This window comes from Terrapene carolina, unplaced genomic scaffold (genome assembly GCF_002925995.2).
Source record: "Terrapene carolina triunguis isolate 2854851 unplaced genomic scaffold, T_m_triunguis-2.0 Scaffold113, whole genome shotgun sequence".
NCBI lineage: Eukaryota > Metazoa > Chordata > Testudines > Emydidae > Terrapene > Terrapene triunguis.
In genome coordinates, this window is record NW_020664464.1 from 15,838,715 (window position 1) to 15,861,144 (window position 22,430).

At 44.3% G+C, this 22,430-nt stretch overlaps 1 protein-coding gene across 1 annotated transcript; it reads left to right on the forward strand.

Annotated features, from left to right (window-relative positions):
* The first annotated feature begins 16,301 nt into the window (after positions 1-16,301).
* Positions 16,302-22,140, forward strand: KCNV2 (potassium voltage-gated channel modifier subfamily V member 2). Its single transcript, XM_024200186.2, has 2 exons — positions 16,302-17,735; positions 21,871-22,140. Exons 1-2 carry the CDS (start codon positions 16,302-16,304, stop codon positions 22,138-22,140), a joined length of 1,704 nt encoding a protein of 567 aa, XP_024055954.2.
* The last annotated feature ends 290 nt before the right edge of the window (positions 22,141-22,430 follow it).

The following is a 22,430-nucleotide window of genomic DNA, read 5'->3' on the forward strand; positions in this document are numbered from 1 at the left end:
GATGAAAGGATCAGATCTCAAGAGTTTTTATATAGTTTTCTGGCAGCCTCTTGACCATACAGTCCTGGGTGAACAATAGGCTTTTGATGTAACCTTCTGTTTCCCAAACATCACCGGTAATTAACTACATGTATTAACATAAGGTAATTTATCCATTTAGCAGTTTATCACAAACTTTAAAGAGACATATAGACAGTGACATTATTTTACCCAAGATTCATCTAAATGTTAATATTCCCTTTTGATCTCTGAATCAATAGCGATAGTAATAGCCAGGTCCTGTCTAACATCTAACAAGATATAAGTAAACACATACAATTAGGCTTTGTCTACACTGGACTTTTGTCAGTAAAAGTTTTGTCATTCAGGGGTGTGAAAAAACACACACACACCCCGAATGACAAAAGTTTTAGCGACGAAAAGCACCAGCATGAACAACGCTTTGTCAGCGGGAGAGCTCTCTCCCGCCAACAAAGAATGGCTACACTGCACACCTTTTAGCAGCACGGCTGTAGCGGCACAGCTGTGTCGCTAAAAGGTGCGTAGTGTAGACATAGCCTTAGTATCACCTCTAATTTTCTAACAATACAGGTTTCAAAGTTCTAGCCTATCTAACATGGAATGGCCCTAATTACCATTTACATACTTTTCTGACACGTCTCTAAAAGTTGAATCTGGGTCAATTAGCTTGCAAGCTGCTTAACCCTTTCTGGTCATGTGTCACAGACTGGTAAGGTCTTCAAGGTAGGGAATGTTTATAAATATGTTCTGTAAAGTGCTGAATATACCATGATCTCTACAAATAAATAATAATTATACTTTTTCTTCCCTTTCTATCTCCTAATGCAGATTGCATGGTGACATTCTAGTTAGGAAAATAATTTCACTGTTTCAGTTATGCCTAATTGATTATACAGTCGTCCTTATCATTTATTAACACTGTTAGTGTGCCTGGCTTGTTTTCTCCGAGATCCCTCTTATATTTGTGAATAACTTGCACACTTTGGTACCTTACTGCTGTTCTTATTCTTCATTTGCTGTTTCAGAACAACTCCATCCTCTGTTTCATTTTCTGTGTGGGCAGTACATGCCTGATCATTTGAGTTAAGCAAAAGATTTCCCCCTCCTTCCTTCCTACTTAGTTTTAAGACAACCTAACATGACCTGCCAGTTTCGAATCCTGAAAGATAGCACCCCATCTGCTTAAGTGGAGACTGTCTAGTCCCAACAATCATGTCCCATCACAAAATGCATTCCAGTGCTGTGTGAATCCATAACCCTCATCTTTGCACCATCTGCACATCTGTCAGTTGCTCTCTAGTGTCAGTTTTCTCTTCTCGTCACTCTGTACTTGGCACCAGAGGGTTCTCTAAGAAGATCATCTGGGCCTGACTTGTCTTTACTTCTCTCCCAGGATCCTGAAGTAATTCTTGATTATACTGATTTATATTAAATCATCTTTCTCTGGTATCATTTATTCTCACTAGAACTACAAGCAGTGGCAGATCTCCAGCATGTTTAGGCTATCTGGCACCCTGATTTTGATATCTTTTATCCCAGTGTCCAGGAAGCAACATATCATGTGCCAATATTGTATCTACTAAGAATTCTCACATGACCCTCGTTTTGCGGACAGCTGGTATACTTTCTTGATTTTATTCTAATTTCAACATATTTGAATAAAATATTGAAAAGAAGCCAAAGGCAAGGAAATGCATAATGAAGGATGAAAACTCCATGTTAATTCTTATCCTCCCTAATGCTATTTGCTTGGCTCCTGATATTTAACACTGTATTTAAGTTGATGCAGTTCCTCGGTCCGGTGAAAAGAAGGAACACTTGCCTTTAAGGCACCAGGCCAGATCCTCAACAGGTATAAATTGTCTCAGCTCTTTTGAAACAAATGAGTCTCTGACAATTTGTACCCACTGAGGATCTAGCCCACCTACTTTTGCAGAGCATAAACACCACAGTGGAGGGGGAATCAATCCCCCTGCATATCCCAGTTGGGGAAGTCCTGGCAGTATGGTTACAATAGAGCTGAACCCTGCCTAGGGAGCAGAGGAAGTGGGGCATACTCCACCTCAGTGGTGGTAGAATTCAGAGGAAACTCCTGTAAGGGACTTTCACAAAGTTTTCCTCCCCCTCAGAGCTTCTGCTTGAGAATCAGTGATCTAGCCCATAATTACTCCCTGCAGTACTGGCAGCATGTGCCTACAGAATACTTGGTAAATACTGTCTGCCAGGTAAATCTGAGAATAACTACCTTGCCATGTGGAGGTTTGAGATAACCTGGCAACTCTGATATGATATAAAGCATCATGCAATTAACCTGTCATTAAGTCTTCATCAGAAATTGGCATTCAGTATTAATAAATCAGGCTTTGGGGCCTGTTTCCAAAAAGTTGTGCCTACTATATTTTCTAAAAGGAATTATTTTCAGTATGATTTTCCTAAATGGTATTTTATGATGGTGGTAATGAGGTTAAATAGGCAGTTGGCTCTCCCCTCCCCTTCCAGTGACCTTCTGCAGATCACTCAACTGCAGCTCGGTCTGCCTTTCTTTCCTGCTGGCTATCCTGAGGGTGCTACAGCCTTTTCCAAACGACACAGAAAATGGAAGTTTAATAAAGGGTATATTAATGCTTCTCCTTTCCTTCAGAGACAGCACAGGCAAAATGTCTTTTCTGTCTCTCACTCTCAGAACAATGTAAGGAAACAATTTCTGAGAGCAGTAGAGGACACAGAAGTTGAACTCTTGGATAATTACAATACCTTGAGAATGCAGAGGAGTACAGAATTAGAAATTGAACTTTTATCCGAGAAACAATGGTCTAGACTGTAAATCAAACAAGCAGTACATAATGTTCAGTGGGTGTGGGAGACTAACAGACAATGCAAATAACCTTTTAAAACCACTCACCTATAAACTCATGAAATGCATGATGAGAGTTCAGGCTATTAAAGTGACTGACAAATGGCACATGGTTATGGTATGGATAACAATTCTGAGAATGTAAGGGAGACAGAGAACCACACACACAAAATATGAGAGGAGTCCAGGTTGCAAAACTTTTCTCTGCCCATATAGACTGATGTATGCCTCGGTACACAGCTCTGTCACCTGAAGTATGCCATTCTATTTGCTCTCAGAAAATCCTCCCTGCAACTTAAATCAGAGCTTATTACTGACTGAAGTGTCTTCATCAGGAGTGAAATCTCTTCTTCCGCAGCACGAATTCTTTAATACCATTCATTTTCTCTGAAAAGACCACTGAGTAGCTTGTTTATTTTTAAACAGCTTTTTTTGTGTAAAGAAGCGCAAATAATTTTGCAGGCAAATATTTCAATTTGTATGCTAAAACTCAACAGAGTGAACTTCACACTGACAGCATATTAAAGTCTCATAATGAATCTGAGAGATAAGCCCTTCAGTGTGCTGTATATAGAGTATATTTCATTCTATATACAGACAAGCCACAACTGAAATATACTCAAATCATTGGTTATACTTGAAGGGGCAAATCTTGGTTGCCACTGCACATACGCGTATGCAAGGTAGAGCAAGTGGAGTGAGAGATTCAAGGCAGCATAAGACAAGAGCACTATGTGCAGAATAAGTAGCCAATTACCAACTCCAGAAACAAGTGGCATAAAAGCAGTTATGTTGCAGCTGATGTGTGAGCCTGTAGAATGGCACAAAGTGGTGTCATTTGTGCAAATGAATAATCCACATGCATGGAAAAAAAACAGCTGCACAAACCCCCATGTGAGCTTAGAAAATCCACATAAGTATGCAGCACCAGAGTGCTCCATCTCTGAAGTGGAGTCAAAGGGGTCCACAAATGGGTTGAGGTGAAAGCAAACATATCGGTGACATCCTTCATAATAAGGAAGCTAGGTTCTGCTCCCAGTGGGACCAAGGCAGGATCCCTGGGATGTGTATCTTGCAGTTACAAGGGTTCTGGACACAAAGTTCAACAGCAAAGCAGAAGACCATGGGGCAGAACACAAGGGTGAGTGATGCCAACTAATTGCTAGGTGGAGTGCCTCACTCAGCAGGAAAATCAAGGACCCAGGAGTGGGAAGAAAAAGAGTCCATCCCTACCAGCTGAGAGGAAGGGCTTACCTAGGGGCATGACTAGGACGGAAGTGTCTGTCAAGGGAGGCAAGACTTGGAGGAAAAGTCTGTCAGCAGGTCCCCCAATGTTAGTAGATCTAGACCTTGTTGATGCTTTATCCACTCCTAGAGGGTTCTGCTGCAGACCACACGAGTTACCTTTTTCCTGTTACTATCCAACTGCCATGATGACTGCCTCTTATACTGAGTATTGGTGCCTCTAGTCTCTGACTAAGGCAGCATGGAATAAATTATAACAATGAGAACAGGCATTCTGAGCTCATGGAGTGTCTATTCAACCCAAAGCAGGTAGGTGTGTACCTTGTGGTTCTACCATCTTGTCCAGCATGACACCATCATTTCACCACAATGAGTCCACAGCCTGCTGATCACATGCACTGTCCCAGCTGTGATGTTTTCTGTGCAGAGATGGGGGTGGGGTCTGGATCCTGACAATATGGCTCAACAGTGTGCCTGGAATTTATGGCACCTGTCCTCAGAATTACAGCCACTACCCAAGTAGCCATTATCAGGATGAGCAGTTCCTGCTGTCAGATGTGATTATGCAGGGCTGTTGGCAGGCAAACATAGAGTAGCAGTATGATAAATGTGGTGAATGGATTCATGAGATTCTTTCAGATTGGGTTTACAGCGGTGAAGTGGCCAGGTACCAAGGCTCCAGCACACCAGAGGGACACAGAGTCCTGTAAGTGGATGTGTGCTTTCAAAAGGACCTAGTAATATTTTGTGGAATGATGCATTAACACTTCTGTTTCCTAGTGGAAAGAGCACTCGACTGAGACTCAGGACACTTGGATTCTATTCCTGGCTCTGCCATTGCCTACCCTGTGGCTGTGGCTCTATCATTTCACCTCCTGTGCCCAGTTTCCCCATCTGTAAAATGGGGACAATGATCCTTACCTGCCTATGCTTATGGCGCCGACTCCCCATAGGTTTGATTTCTTCCCATCCCCACTTATTCATAATCCCTTTGCCAAATAATTGTTTTATTCTGTTTTCCTTTGATGCTATCTGCACAATGATATTCTGATATCCTTCTGATATTTTCAAGCATCCTGGTTTGGTCAGAGTTCTCTGCTCTGTAGCCAGCATCATATGCTTTGTGTGAGCTAGGTCTAATCCAGAATAAATAGCCCACTGCTTGTAACATACTTCACATTACTCACTTTTCCAATGACCAGCTCACACTTTCTATTTTGAAGATAATGTCTTACCTATAAATGCTTTTTGGATGATATCACAGAGGGAATGACTGATTGTGTATGTCCCTTACTGGGCTCTTTTAAGTGCATCTGGGGTCCACTTCTGATTAAAATTGTATAGTATGGTTTTATTTTATTAAAATATGTGCAACTTCTGTAGATCAGGACAGGTTAACAGGGGCAGGGAAGAGGCACTACAGAGCCAGCTGGCTGAGACGGGAGGGAGAAAGAAATGGATAAGGACAAGGATGGGCTGTCTGGATGGGATTGTGTGCTGAAACAGAAAAAGGAAAAAGCAGACAGCAATGAAGTCCCCAAGTGAGGAAAACATAAAGCACCTGGAGAGGGGTTGGATTTAGGAGGAAGAGGAGGGATAGGAGAGACGCCCCAGAGGAAAGGGAGAGGGAGAGGAGAGAAGCCCCAGAGGAAATCTCCAAGTGGGTGTAGTGTGAAGGAGCCACGAGGGGGCGCTTGTGACAGTCTCTATTTGGAGGCAGCAGCAGCTGGAGCATGCATGGAGGAGGAGGAAGCTGCCACAGAGGAAACCCCAAGTCAGAAGCAGCATAAAGAGCTGGGAGCAGAGAAAGTCTTCAGCTGAGGACAGCAGGGAACTAGAAGAGACTGACCCTTCCCCAACCCAAAGCTTCAAACATCCCCTTGCCCACTGTGGCTTGTTTTCATGTCTTACGTAACTGGACGCGGGGGAGGTTCTCAGTGCTGAGGGGATCTAAGTCTTGGCATGGTTCTAGTTGAGGACTTTTTTTTCCCCCTCACAATCACTCCTTATAATGGATTGGTGTGTGGAGGAGGAGAAGCAAAGAGCAAGCATGAGCAGAATGCTGATGATGCTCCTCCTTGTGAGGGCCCCTCCCCACACACAACCCTCTGTCTAAGTCCTGCTCCCTGTTCTGCCTTGTGAGTGTTTACAGCTCATGTAGAACTTCTGTTGTCCAAATTCTCACTGGAGTCTAATGGTGAAATCCAGACCTATTTAAGTCAATCGCAAAACTCCCATTGGCTTCAATGGAGCCAGGTTTTCACCTGAGCGGTCCAAGCCCATTACCCCATACTGAGACTAAGTGAAAGAGCTTACAGTGAAACTAAACATACAAAGATTTGGTGTATCATGTTCATCAGCATTACCTAGTGTGAGTTTTCCAAAGAATTCCCCACTCACTAAGCCTGAGAGATTGTTCATATAGTGCCTGAAAATTAAACTTAAAGGCCCATTTCTTGCCCTCACATATACTGGTAAAAATCTAATTTAAGTCAATAGGAAATGCATTCGTATCTGAGGGCAAACTTGGTGCCCTAGCTATTTTGATAATTATACCCTTTTCTTGGAACTTACATCCTTGACAGATTGATTTTTTTTAATTACTTGCCACATTCAGTCTTAAAAGTGTGATTCTATGCTGAACAGTGATTTTGTGAAAACGGCTTTGTGCCTTGTTCAGTTTACAAGTAAAAATGTTTTTTCTAACTGCCAACCTAGCAGAGTCACCCTGGGATCTGAGAACCAAGCTGGGTTCTTTCTGGTTTGTGCATCACCAGTAAACAAAGGTCCTGCAGACCAAATGCTGCTCTCCATTACACCTGTGCTGCCCTTCAGTGTCTCTCTGCAAGTGTAACTGAGCACATAATTTGAAGCCCCTAGGGTTGAACAAAGACTCATGTTAATGGAAGTTGTGTTAACTTTAGTTGAACCACAATTGGCTGCAATGCAGGGATTGCAGGGTCAGGGTGTAATTCTGTGGTCAGTATTGGGTAGGACATCAGACCTGATTATCTTAACAGTCCTTCTTGGCCTTGACATCTATGAACTGATATTTCCTTCCAATTCGCTTTCACAGAGCTGTGCTGGTTGTGCAGGGCCAGGGGCAGTAAAAAGTAGTAAAATCATACTTTCTTTCAACCAAGCAAGCAGATCTGGCTCTGAATACACCCACGGAGCAGATCTGCTCAGTAAGAAAATGCCACTTTTATACAGTCACTTTTCAAGGAGGAATAGGCGTACTTCATGGCTTGCTTGCTCAGCTTTGTCTTCCCATGGCCTTTGTCCATTTTAATTCTAGATAGTTTTACCTTTTGTAAAAATGCTATTTTCAGGAAGTCTGTTATAAATGTGTCATCTGATTGATCAGTCAACATTTTCTCAAGGGATGCTGGCCACTGCCTGGTTACCTAAGCCTACTTTCTTCTTCCTCCAGCCCATAAAAATATCTGCACACACATAATTACTGCACATAATTGAAAACCTGCTACCACTATGACCATAAGCAGTACAACTGTAATGGTCAACGCCAAGTGCTGGGTGGTGGTTAATTAACCCAGAAACCTCAGGAAGTGCCAACAGCTTCGGGCTGATGAGTGCCTGAGGGGGGTAGTGCAAACCTTGATAGAGGAAATCCCATCAAAAGGTGGTTGAGCACACTCACTCAGTGTTTTTGCCAACGACATCAACACAGGACAGATTGGGCCCTCAGCGGTGGCTGATAACCAATCTAGGAGTGGAGCCCTAAAAGGCAGGCAGATGGAAGATCTCGTCTGCACTGGCAACTCCTGCAGTGTAACCGGTTCCAAATGTATCGACTCCCGTCCTTCCTTTGGTCCAAACCAGTAAAATCAAGAGGGGTATTTTGACACCTGGGCAAAGCAGTGCCTCCTTATCAATTGCCCAGGCTATTGCAGCCACATCACATGGAGAGGACACTCCGTCCTTGCTTGCAACATTGACACAACACGGAAGGTGGCAGTTATGGGTTATAAGTTCTCACTTGATTGGCGTAGGGCGGGCGCAAAGGGTCACCTTCGATGGTGGGAAGAATCACTGCATTCCATTGGTCAGCCACAGCCTGCCACAAAGACGCGCAGCCCCCGGACAGTTAGGTACTAACCCGCCACGGTCTGTCTGCCTCATGGGGTGCGTGGGGCTAGACCAAAAGTTGAAAGGCAGACAGGAACCTTGCACCTGGCAAAAATAAGAAAAGAACCCGTAGGAAGCAAGCAGCTCCCAACCAATATACATACATTTGCAGTAACTGCCAAAGATCATGCAAATCTCGGATTGGACTATTCTGTCACATGAGACATTGCAAACCATCTCTTCATAGGCTGCAATTCCCACTGTCTCTCGCAGATGAAAGGATGCTAATTTTGTGATTTGTGAACATAACACATCAGGCTTTTATCTTTTTCTTTTTTCCGCATTCCTTTTACTTGTTTTATTCTTTTTTTTAACCACTAGGAAATGTCGGTTTGTAATAAAAGCCGATGGTGGACAGATGCACAAAGTATTGACTAAAGTGGCTAACAAGAAAGGAAAATTTGTTTTACGTGTTAGTTTATTTCCTCAGAGACGGCAAGCCCACTGTCCATCTTATCTACATAGGCTTGGTACTTAGCACCTTAATACCCGAGCAACTCCCAAGTGTAAGAATCACACCAATAGCATCTCTCTCAACCTCCCCGGTCAACAGGAAGCAAGATTAAGGGTGTGTATTTTCTTTCAATTGTACATAAAAATGTGTGTGCACTGGTGTATGTAAGAGTAAAGCTCACGAGAAAAGCTGAGACAAGGAGGTGTGTTATACATTTAGTCCTGGAAGAGGAGAGGTGAGTGGTAATTCTTCCTCTTTCTAGTAGGCATTTCCATGGTCTTGGTCCAGCCCCTGAGAAGAGTCTGTATCCCACAAGTCACCTCTAGTAGTCAACATTTTTATTGTTCCAGTGGAATGTAGCTGCCTGGTGAGTTGGTTACTTTAGAGAGATGATCTCTCAGGTAGCTAGACCCGACCCCTATTACAGCTTTGCAAATCAGGACAGAGATCTCGAATGGGGAGCTTCAGCCAAGTGTCGGACTAGGGTAATGCTTTGCAGTTAGCCTTCAGACTGCTGTGTTGTGTTCGAGCTTGAGCTTTTTCAGGACAGGGGGTTTCATTCATCCAGAGATAGGATACAGAGGGACCTAGACAAATTAGCGGATTGGGCCAAAAGAAACCTGATGAGGTTCAACAAGGACAAGTGCAGAGTCCTGCACTTAGGACGGAAGAATCCCATGCACTGTTACAGACTAGGGACCGAATGGCTAGGAAGCAGTTCTGCAGAAAAGGATCTAGGGGTTACAGTGGACGAGAAGCTGGATATGAGTCAACAGTGTGCCCTTGTTGCCAAGAAGGCTAATGGCATTTTGGGCTGTATAAGTAGGGGCATTGCCAGCAGATCGAGGGACGTGATCATTCCCCTCTATTCGACATTGGTGAGGCCTCATCTGGAGTACTGTGTCCAGTTTTGGGCCCCACACTACAAGAAGGATGTGGAAAAATTGGAAAGAGTCCAGCGGAGGGCAACAAAAATGATTAGGGGGCTGGAACATATGACTTATGAGGAGAGGCTGAGGGAACTGGGATTGTTTAGTCTGCAGAAGAGAAGAATGAGGGGGGATTTGATAGCTGCTTTCAACTACCTAAAAGGGGGTTCCAAAGAGGATGGATCTAGACTGTTCTCAGTGGTACCAGATGACAGAACAAGGAGAAATGGTCTCAAGTTGCAGTTGGGGAGGTTTAGGTTGGATATTAGGAAAAACTTTTTCACTAGGAGGGTGGTGAAGCACTGGAATAGGTTACCTAAGGAGGTGGTGGAATCTCCTTCCTTAGAGGTTTTTAAGGTCAGGCTTGACAAAGCCGTGGCTGGGATGATTTAGTTGGGAATTGGTCCTGCTTTGAGCAGGGGGTTGGACTAGATGACCTCCTGAGGTTCCTTCCAACCCTGACATTCTATGATATTCTATGATTCCTAGATATAAAGATAAATAGTCAAGCCTGGAAATTATAAATATTTGTCACTGTGGCCAGATCTGTGTCAGATAGTATTGGGCACAGTCTTCTGGCCAATCACAGATGGGAATGGGCATTTTTTGCTATCATACCTATTTGGGTATCCAACTGCAGTATGGAGTCTGAGGGTCCCAGAGCCCCCAAACCATGGAGTGTGTTAACAATCTGAGGGCAGATATCTTTAATGAATGGTCTTGTGATGGAGAATGAAAACATTTTAAGCATGTGTTTTCCCCTCCCTTCCCCAATCAGCATCACCCCACTCTAGTCTGGGTTCAGCTTCAGCCAGCTGCTGTCTGCCTGGGTCCTAATCACAGTTAGGCCATTAGAAAGCTGTGTGGTGGTGCTGTTTAGGATTATAGTAAAGGAGGCATAGAGCTGGTGTCATCATCTTTGAATCTGCCTGTCAGCCTGTCTTGTCTCACCTCCGCCCTTAACAGATTCATAGAGATATTGAATAAGAAGATGGAGAGTACACTACAGAGCCTTCCATGAGCTCAATTGTAAGGGTCCTGGAGGTGGAGGAGCAGATGCCCATAATAACCCTTTGGGTTCAGTCTGAGAGGAAAGACCTTAGCCATTTCATTTCCATTCACCCCTGCAGCCTGTTAGAGCTGGAACAGGGGAGTTTACTGATCAACAGCACTGAGTGTCACAGAGAAGAATGGCAGGATGAGTATGGATGTGCTTTCTTTCTCTGTGGATGAAAGGAGGTCATTCATCAGGGCAACAAGTACTGTCTCTGTATTGTGCCCTGTCTTGAAGCCTGATTAGGAAGGATGCAGGATTTTGGCAGCAGAAAGGTGGCATTGTAGGCTATTTTTAGCTAGTTCTCAGTTAGCTGGCTTAGAAAAAAGAAGCCTGGAAACTGGGCATTAATTTGCAAGGTTGCTGGTGTCAAGTGATGGAGTACTGCATGTTTTAAAGTGTTAGGTGGATTTACTTCTACAAAGAAGGTGTTGGCAGTCCCTGTTAATAGAGGCCTTACTCTCTCTTTTAGCAGCTAGGAAGAATCCAACAGCAAAATGCTTTCATACAAATCCAAAAATTAGTAGCTAACAATCCAATCCTGATATTGTGATGTAAAGGAAACTATAACCATTCAGTGCAATGCACATGATGCAGATTGGGAGCAGTGGTATTATAAAATAGTCAGTCTGTAGCATTTGCCTGTAGGGGACCATCTCCAACAACACAAAACTATATGCTTGAACAGAGAAGGAATGCCTGGTCATTGTTTTTGCATGCCCTGAATTGCATGCACTTCTGGGATGTGATCATATACATGGACACAGATGCCGAAGGTTTGCAATCTATCTTCAAACAGTCTTTCTTATCAGTCCCAAAATCTACAAAGAATGTTAAAGAAAGTTCAAAACTATTGCTTGAATGTACAATACAAAATAGGATCTTTGATGTTCACTGAAGACTTTCTTTCTAGAGCTGCAGTGCCATAAAAGTGAATGACCCTTGAAATATATACCTATCTCATAGAACTGGAACGGACCCTGAAAGGTCATCAAGGCCAGCCTCCTGCCTTCACTAGCAGGACCAAGTACTGATTTTGTCCTAGATCCCTAAGTGGCCCCCTCAAGGATTGAACTCATAATGCTGGCTTTAGCAGGACAATGTGCAAACCACTGAGCTATCCCTCCCCCCAAATGAAACATCCAGTGTGCACCAAAACTTGATTCCAGTTAACCATTCTGAATTCCTTTGTGTGAGAGGTAAACAGCTTCTGTAGATAGACATACTGAGACAAACACATAGACTCATAGAGCCAGATCCTCAGCTGGTGTAAATCAGTGTAGCTTCATTGACACCAGCTGAGGATCTGGCCCATACTACTTCTGTATGGAGCTCTTATAAAAGCCTAGGGCAAGGATCATTGCTGCTGGTGTTAGTACTGCCATCACTGCTTCTTGTAAGAATGGTTTCAAATTATTTCAAAGAGGACATTGTGTTTCTTGTCCTGAGCTTGATTTGCTGCTGCAGGAGACTCAAAAGGCCTGGAGGCAGACTCAGTTTACATAGAGTGACCATATTTCCCCAAAATGACTTTCAGCAGAAAGAGTTGTGAGGGGCAAGACTTTGCTGTCTCTGTGGCAGATGAGAAGTAGGTTCCCTTTGCTTCCTTCACAGCAGTGGTACAGGTTCAGAGGAATTCTGTTCCTGCATCTGCCAGTCAGACTGAATTTTTCTCCAGTACTTCTCAGGTTTTCTTCTTTCTAGCTTTTTCTGTCGCATGAACGACACTAGAGCTGTAAAGCCCCCACTGGATAACATCGAGGGTGCCACCTATGAGGTACAAAAAACAGGATATCTGAGATGATCCTGAGTCCATTAAACTGGACAGCTAGCAGTGTGTACTGAGCACCTGTACAGAATTCGCGTGACAGCTACCTCCAAAAGGGGATGATCTTGGAAAAACCTGGACAGAGGGCAAACTTAATAACATCACTAGTGTGCTGTGATCTGTGGAAGTGGAGAAAGAGGATCAGGTTTCAGGAGGGACATGATTTAGTGCATTATCTGTGGCTGAGGAATGTAAGCTCTGACCATGCTACCATTCAGCAGGTAACATTAGCCTATGTTAAGGCTCAGTAAAGATCTCTTTCCTACAGCTCTGCCTGCCTCTCATGTTTCTTATTGCTAATGACACAGCGGGAAGCATTGCCTCTTCCCAGTGTTCTCTAGAGTGTTTTATCTCAGAGCTGAAAGATACTAATGATGCAAGTTAATATCTAGAAACTTTGAACAAGAGAAGATTTAATTTAAGATCATGAACTTTCATAAGTCCCTTTCCCTTACTTTTCAGCCTGTCTTTCTAGGTTGTGAGTCTGTCAGAACAGGGATCATGCCTTACTTAATTTTTTGCACTGTATTTTATTTTAGCACACTGAGCACTACTTTAAACAAATAGTAATAATTAATTATGCCAACATTGTCTAAATTTGCATGCCTAGAATTAGGCACTGAAATCTGTATGAATCTTTTATGTTGACACCTACAAAAAACCAACCTAATATTTCAGTGGCTCTGAATGCATGAAGCTCCCATTTAAGTCAGTGGAGTTACAGCACTGTAAAACCAGAATAAGTGTATTTATTAATATATTTAGATTTATACGGAGTGTAATAAAAGAGCATCCATCCAAAACTCTGAATCCTGGCAATATCTTTGGGGACCAGCCTCCTGAAAAGATTTAGAAAAGTAGCATGATTAGCACTGACACAAAAACACAAATTTTTAACACTAACATCAAGTCTGTCCTCTGTGGAGCAGGGTCGTGGAAATCCACAACAGCAATTGATAAGAAGGTCAACTCATCCCACAGTAAATGCCTGTGAAAGATTTTCAGAGTCCATTGGAAAGAGTTTATTATAACATTAGAAATTCTAAGTAGAGTACACCACCTTAAAGTATCAAACATGGCAAGAAGAAGACAATGGACATATTTAGGACATGCTTTAAGGGTATCACCAACATGACTTCCATGTCAACTGACAACATGGACACCAGCTGGAAAGACAAAAAAGAGGGTGACCTAGAGAAACATTATGAAGGTCAATACAGAGAGAAGCTAAATCCATCAACATGACACTTGGAAGCCTGAACAGACCAGCACAAGACCAAAATAAATGTTGGAAACTGCTGGATGCCCTATGCATCTGCAGGTACAGGAGGATAAAGAGAAAAGAAAGAGATCCGAAGTTCTGGTTGTCCTTGAGAATTTCTTTAAAATACATTAAAATAAATAGACCTGTCTGGTCCCCCTCACCAACCAAATACACAGCACCAACATTAATATAACTGTAATTAATTGGCCCTGCACACAGTCCCCAAAGTCCACTGCCATTGCTACCCTTTCCTGACATCTCCTCACCAGCCAGGAAGAAAAGGACACCCAGCAGTCTGACAAACGTAGGGATGAAATGAGTTCCAAAGGTCCAAGGCCAGACCAGAGAGATCCCTGCCAGCCACAGAGCGTGGATAAAAATCAATTCTTTTTTAATTTAAAAAAGCCCAGATTTTTTTGTTTAAATTAAATACACGGTTTAAAAAAACTATTTAAAATTAACTTTGACGTTGACAATGTATAATGAGTTTGGGCCTCAACCTAACATATTAATCATTTAAATTAAATACAAAAATAATATTAAGCAGTACATGTTTGCTGCCAAATTTTAAAGCAAGTGAAATCGCTGAACTGGTGGAAATCACTGGTGTGATTGAAAGCTCCTGTATTCACACACTCTGCACTCCATTGTAATAATCTTCGTACAAAATATGGCTTGTAAATTAGCATTTGAAACCTAATCCCTGGCTGGTCAATAATACCACGGTGAGATGTATGTAGCAACATTATAAGTAAAGTTATGAACATAAGCTGAAATCACAACTGAAGTGTGTTTACCACACAAGTCTGGGGAGTGGATAAACTTGTTTCTCAAAGATAAAGGACAAACTGATGCCTCTAGCCCAGTGTCAGCAAAGCTGATGGGCCATCACCTGTCTAGTGCCCATTCTTTGGCAAGGAAAAGGTCCAGGAACAAACAGTTCTGCATCTTAGCAAACAACAGCATGAAACCTCTTTCACCTCACCGCACCTTGTCTCTGTCCTCCCAGCAGGAAGGACATTTATCTAGGGGTACCCCTCAGGAAAATGCATTTCTGAGGGGGGCTGAACTATAAAAGCAAGGGGCAAAAACACTGCAAGTTCTCTCTCCCTATCCACCATGCCCTCCTTCACCCAAGAAGATAAAAGAAACAGCCTTTGGTCTTTGGGAGCAGATCCTGAGAATTTGGTCAGCAGTGTTACTGGGAACATGTGGTAAGGGACTTCATCTGGAACCAAGGCTAGTTTGTTAAGTTTTATATTTGGAAGCATGTTATCTTTATTTCTGTGGTAACTATTTATAGTTAACAGGCCCTAAGGGGCCATTCTGGCATCCAAGGATTCAGAGTATAGGGACACACCCTTAACCCCCTGCATTACAGCAGCTCTATACTGCCTGAGGATTCCCCAAAGTAGGCAGTGTCCTCATTGGGCCAGGTAATGTGGCATTAAGGCTGGTTAGCATTGCTGGCGCTATGTGAAGTTGCTGGATCAGGGCCAAGGATCTGGCCTATGATCTATTTCAGTGGGTCCAGAATAATAAAGAGGAGAGTTTTGTCCTGAATGGTGCCCAGAAAAGTGTAATTTTACACTTAAAGGTGACTGGTACCGGAAACATAAATGGCCTTGTACCCCTCTTTTTTCTCTATGATGTATAAAAAAAGGCTTGAAAGTTGGGAGAGAGGGGCAGAATGCGGGGAGGGGAATCTTTTTTTCTGCCTTTTATTTTATCTTAGAAATATCAGGAGTGACAAATCTGAGCTTCTCTGGTTTTGTTGGAGCAGTCCTTGGAGGGGTTGTATGTACAGTGAGTTTTCTCAGCCCTTAACCGAATAGATGGTATGTTGATTCTCCAACTGCATTTTCGTTTTGCCAAGGGAAAACGGGAATAAATATACTCACCCACCTTTTGCAAAGAGCTTTAAGAGCTATGGGCGACAATCACTAAATAAGGTCAATTTATTAATGATGAATTATTTTTATTACTATTATGGAACATTCAGACAATCTGTTGCTGTGTCTGGTGAAAGGCATCAATACTGTTCCCTATTTCCCCATTGCCCCCCTTTTTCAGGTTCAGAATATCCTGTGCACATACAAACTGGGGGTTGGAAAATGCCCTTTTTTTTTATTAGCAATGAAACTCTGTCTTTTTCTCCTGATTATCCACAGATTTATGGATCCATAATCATTCACGTCACAGACTCAGGGAGCCGGGGCTGAAACAGGATAATAGCCTTTAAATCCCCTTCTCTAAGCACTCAGATCTTCCCTGTCAGCAAGATTAAAGCGGTCAACAGCAGTCCCCATGTGTCTGTATCCCAGCCTGAGCTTTAACAACAACTGGAGGTGGTGGCTGGCCAATACAGAAATGTGAAACTGCAGCTGTGTTTGATGCTCCAGAGGGAAAGAAAGAAGCATTGTGTGTCTCAGTGGTGGTGGCAGTGGGGACTGGTGTTAGTGGCAGCAAAGGAAGGAGAGGAGGAGAAGGAGAGAGAAGCATCATGTTGAAGTTTAACCGAAGGAGACTGTTCCCATTCTCAGACTATAAAGGAAGGGAAAGAGCTGCAACAAATGTTGTTCCCCCAGAAACCAATGCGGGAGAGGAGAAAGAAATAATGCGCTCACAGATGAAGAGTGGGGTTTCTGCTACTGCTCCATGGGCCTCTCAGTCTTTGCTACCTGTGGGAACAGAGGGGAACTACCACTATTATGTGGATGAGGAGGAGGAGGAGGAAGAAGAAGAGGAAGATGAAAGGCAGCAGCAAAATCCCTCTCAGGAGGGAAGCAAGTTCTCAACACCCTTTCCCAACCCCCCTGCCTTCTCCTCCAGAACAGCAGCGTCTGCTTCTTCTATGCTGAACATAAATGTAGGTGGCAAAAGTTACCGCCTCACCTACCAGGCAGTGGCCATCTACCCCAAGACCCGTCTGGGCCGCTTGGCCACTTCCACCGATCGCCGTCGCCAGCTGGGGCTGTGCGATGACTACGCCGTTCAGGGGGATGAGTACTTCTTTGATCGGGACCCCGCTGTCTTCCAGCTGGTCTACAACTTCTACGCCTCTGGGGTGCTGCGGGTGCGAGATGAGCAGTGCCCACTCAGCTTCCTGGAGGAGCTGAGCTACTGGGGGGTGCGGCTCAAATACACGCCGCGCTGCTGCCGCATCTGCTTCGAGGAGCGGCGTGACGAGCTGAGCGAGCAGCTGAAGGTGCAGCGGGAACTGCGTGCCCAAGCGGAGTCCCAGGAGAGCGAGCAGCTCTTCCACCACATGCGCTACTATGGCCCCCAGCGCTGGCGCCTCTGGAACCTAATGGAGAAGCCCTTCTCCTCTGTCAGCGCCAAGGCTATGGGGGTGGCCTCCAGCCTTTTTGTACTCGTCTCTGTGGTGGCACTGGCTCTCAACACCGTGGAGGAGATGCAGCAGGTGGACAGGAAAAGCGGAGAGAGTCGCCCTATGCTGGAGCACGTCGAGACGCTGTGCATCGCCTTCTTCACCCTGGAGTATCTGCTGCGGCTGGTCTCCACCCCAGACCTGCGCCGCTTCGTGAGCAGCCCCCTCAATGCCGTGGATCTCATTGCCATCCTCCCGCTTTACCTCCAGCTGCTGCTGGAGTGCTTTGCCGACGACGACCAGCCTCGGGGCCGGGGCTCTCAGCACGAGCATGACATTGAGAAGGTGGGACGGGTGAGCAAAGTAGGGCAAGTGCTGCGCATCATGCGCCTGATGCGGATCTTCCGCATCCTCAAGCTGGCCCGGCACTCCACAGGCCTGCGCGCCTTCGGCTTTACCCTGCGCCAGTGCTACCAACAGGTGGGCTGCCTCTTGCTCTTCATTGCCATGGGCATCTTCGCCTTCTCCGCCATGGTCTACTCTGTGGAGCACGACGTCTCCAGCACCAACTTCACCAGCATCCCCCATGCGTGGTGGTGGGCTGCTGTAAGTAAATGCATTGCACTTTGCCAGGCAGCCATTGCTCCCTCCCCTGCTAGAGTTGCGGCCTGTCTTGAAAACAGGAGGGCCGTCCCAGATTTGTGAACATCTGTTCTGAATTCAGAGCTTTGCTTTTACAGGACATGCGCGCGCGCACACACACACACACACACACACCCCTCTGCTGCAAGCTTACATCGGTTACTGCATCAGGGGATAATCAGTGAAGCAGAGCTGGAAGTCGGTGGCTATGCCACACACTCTCGCTTCCACTGCTGCTCATTAAAGAAAGGGGGAGGACTTGTATGTGGGTGGTGGAAGTGTATCATTTCTTTCTAGTGTCAGCATTGCAGAGAAGTGTACTGCTAGTAGTTTGTGATAAATATAGTGTACAAGGTTTTTTCCCCCCTTTTTGGGGGGAGATTGTAAAAGGCTGTGCTGACCCAGCATGACAAAAGATTGTTCTGATTTCATAGCTCAACATTTAAATCCTCCAACTTTATGGGAGTTGAAGTAGCTGCAGAGGTCTGACCCTGTAAAATATTTTCTAATGGGCAGTTCTCCAACGGTAGGTGGCATCTCTACAACACACTCAAAATGGCATTTGGTTGTTATTTATATAATACCAGTGGCAGACAAAAATAGATCAGGTGGGGTCTGAATGACTCAAGGGATTGGTAATTGGATACAGAGCCTTTTGCATCTAGGTCACTAGTTTCAATCTAGTATAGGTCAGTAGTGACAAGAAGTTGGTGACATGACATTTCATGGCTGTTTAGGAGGAATGAAGAGGGGGTCTCAGGCTAGTTCCTAGTGGGCAGAGGTTTATATTGCAAAATCACCAGTGGCATGGTTGCTGGTGGTCTTAGCTGAGAGGCCAGAGACTGATCTCTCATGGAACCTGAGGGACCTTTTCATCCTTAGCATTTATCCTTATGGATGAGGTTTGAGGCACAGGGGCAAGTCTACATGGGGAACCTTTCACAGCCATTGCCTGTGCTGTACTTGTGACTATACGGAGGAGGTCAGTCTGTTGCCCAGCATTTCTCAAAATGTGGGACGCACTCTCTTAGGCTGAGCTAGGGCCCATTTGCACAGACATGGGACAGTACAGGTTTTCCTCATGCTGCCCTACTATCATGGCAGGGTTGAAGGCTGGCACGATTGCTTTCATTTTCCTGAAGTGGGGGCTCAAACTTCTGAAGTGTGGGAAAGGAATCCAATCCCACACCTGTGCCACCTCTGCAGAGTAATACAGTCACACAGAACCCTTACAGAGCACTAACGTTATTGTCTCAAACAATAGAGATGTCAAAATGATTGTTCTCTCCCTAACAGTGACCTGCCAAGGCTACAACACCACTACTGACGTTACTCCTAGGTGCTTACTGAGTACTCCTAAAAGCCAAGCTAGGAGAGCCTATGCATTAGCAGTGGCCCACAGATCCTTTCTTCTCAGCCGCAGAATTAAACATGCAGGGACTCAGTCTGGGGGTTGGGGAGGAAGAGGTTCTTCCTTTGCGACATGGTCTGCAGAATGAAAGAGCGAGAAGGCCACAGCTCTCTTGTTATTCTGTGATAGCTGTGGCAGGACAGCATGGTGCATGCTAGATTGTCAGACTAGAGTGAGAAACAGCCCGCATGGTAATATGGCTAGTGCTAAAAGAACAAAGGGCTCAAATCTCAGTTGCAGCCAGTATTGTCTGGGAGGAGCAGTTGTGGGGAGAAGGGGTGCAAAGGATCTGCTTGCAGTTCCCTGATTCTAGGGCCAGTCCTAGCCCCAGTGCATCCTTAGGGCTACTCCTTTTTACAGCAGCTGACTCTGGCCTCTAAGGAGCCATGGGTCAGCTGAGAATAGCTAAACCGCACGTGTGCTGGCCACATCCGTGACAGACTCCCCAGACTGTGGGCTACAGCCGTGCATTCTTTTCTGACTCTCTGCTAGCTGTGGAAGCTCTAGCAGGGGAGACCGAGCTCCTTTCCAGTCTCTTTGGATCACTCCAGCTACCAGCAGAAAAATCTAGCCCCATTATTTTTTAACTTCATGTGCTGAGTGCCCCTCTGAGCCTGGCTACTGGGGTGCCCAGCACATATTGGAAAAGTTACTGGAATGCAGCATTTTGCCTTTGCGGGGTCCTGTTTAATCAATAGATGTAGTACACCCAGAGGTTATAAATCTCATGCTGAACACTCCTGTGGAATATTATGACAGTAGACCTAGATCCATGGGTTCCCTTTTCTGCATACATCCAATCATTCATAGAGTTCAGAAGCAGTAAAAATATATCCCAATCCTGCAAACGCTAACTGATGCGAATAATATTTATTCATCCAAGGATTCCCATTAGACTTAATGGGCTTCTGTAAAAAAAGGTTTGCACATAAGAGCAAGGGTTTGCAGGACTGTCTTTAATGTGCAAATAGCAATTATGTGTCATGGCTCTCTTTTAGCCCCATGCATTATAGAAAAAATTTAAGAGATTCAGATAAGTTAAATAGTGGATAGTTTTGTCAGTCACACTCACAAATGATTATTTCCTCAAAATTCTAACACAAGAGTGAATGTAAGAGGACTAGACCCTTAACACAGGATAAAAATCTTGTAGGGGCTATGGTAGATATGTATCTTGCTTTCAACTCAGTATTTGAAGATATTGATCCTGTATGATCATTCAATTCCAGTGACTGAAGTGCCATTAAACCAAATGCCTAATGCCTTTTATGGTACAGGAAGCACCAGGTGCAGCCTTATGTAATCTACTGTTTCATTCATCTGAAATAACATTCTGTCTAAAAGGTGAGAGGCTGGCACACTGCCTGCCATAATGTTCAAAAATTAATTCAGTGCTATAATCACAAGAGCACTGGTTTCTGCTAGCATGTATATTATTATACACACACACACACACACACCCGCAAAATGTATGTAGTAGACGCAGACTGGTAATACCCGCTTGGGATTTATGCTAGACCAAATGTTAGTGGGACGCTTGATGCAGTTCTAACTGTTGCAGTATTTTGTGTCAATGTAAAAGCCAGCATAACACCTCCGCCATCGGTGTATGGTAGAGCAGGCAAAATATGCTACTGAATGAAGAGGGGCAGTCATTAAAGTCTCAGACGAGATATGGATGAAGAGCGGGCAGGATTCACACTTTCACGTAATATGGTGATGCCTAAAAAATTATTTCCTGAACTTTAAAAATGATTTCACTGAAACAGCTAGAGTTGTCACTGAGATCTGGTGTCAAAAGGTTTCCCAGTACCCAAACTTCAGTTAAAACACCCAGGGCAGTCCTATGCACTCATCCACCATCCCTCTGTGCCTGTAACATGGCAGAATTTGAGCAGGAAAGATAATCACTCACTTGCTGACATACACTTCAAACAAAACAAACTTTTAAGCAGCTGAAAAGGCTCTTTGTTATTTACACACTTCCTTAGTCTCTTTATTTAAAAAAAATCCATATTAAAATGAGCTAATGAACTGTTCTTCCCAGAGGCAAGTGTTTTAAAATGTATTTTACTGCTAGAGGACACACCCCAAGTCTGGGGCCTGCTCTTCACCACATTCACCACTTTATGCACCAGACAGGTAAAGGTAAAATTCACTTCACACACACACTTCACCCCCAAGTTATTGGGCTGAAGTGAATGGGGGTGGGGGGTGAGGACCAGTCCATTCCTTAAAAACAGGGTAAGGGCACAAGGCTGCCGTGCAGCTTCAACCCAGCCTCTACTGCAGCTAGTTGCACAGAGTGGTAGGGTTACTGGATGGGTCAGGTCATAAATCTGTGTCCACTCCCTTGAACCTAACGCACACGACCATCTATGAAGACCTGCGTGTGGTTGGTTCAGGGATGCTGTCTGCAGCACGCAGCAGAATCCAGAGAACTTCCTAATTACAATAGTGGAGTTAATTATTTAAGGATAGAGTTTACACTTTAGGATGGTACCCGGGGTGGGAGGTGGGGGGAAGGGGAACAATGTAGAGCCAGTGTGTAATAATTCAGGCTTTTAGTATACAAGTGTTCAAAATATCTTAACTGTGTTGAAAAGCTGTATCCCCAGCTGGATAGATTAAAGAAAGGTATGTGCGCTCCTCTGTTTGGATAATGAATTACTATTGATTTGCCTATAGGTCAGCATCTCTACAGTGGGCTATGGTGACATGTGTCCAGAAACTCACCTCGGGTGCCTATTTGCTTTCCTCTGCATTGCTTTTGGAATAATTCTGAATGGAATGCCCATCTCCATCCTCTATAATAAATTCTCAGACTATTACAGCAAACTGAAAGCCTATGAGTATACAGCTGTAAGGAAGGAAAGAGGCAAGATTGACTTTACACGAAGAGCCACGAAGAAAATGTCCGAGTGCTGTGGAGAAGGCCCATTATTTACCAAGGCCTAGATACAATTAATGCTCCAGGAAATATAAAGGGACAGAGGAGCAGAAGGGGAAAGCAGAGAAAACACTATTACAACGGATCACCCAAGTCAAATAAAGATAAAGCAACAGCTCTAAAAGGAATAAGAAAATACTGAAAGCGAATCTCAAGCTTTTGTCTTTTAAAAAAATTACAGATCTATTTTACTACAGTTTCTTCTCAGCTTCTTTTTGCTGGTGCTCATTATTACAGCAGCAATGCGCCTGGTTTATATGTGTGACGCCAGTATCGCTGGCACTCTATGAATTATCCA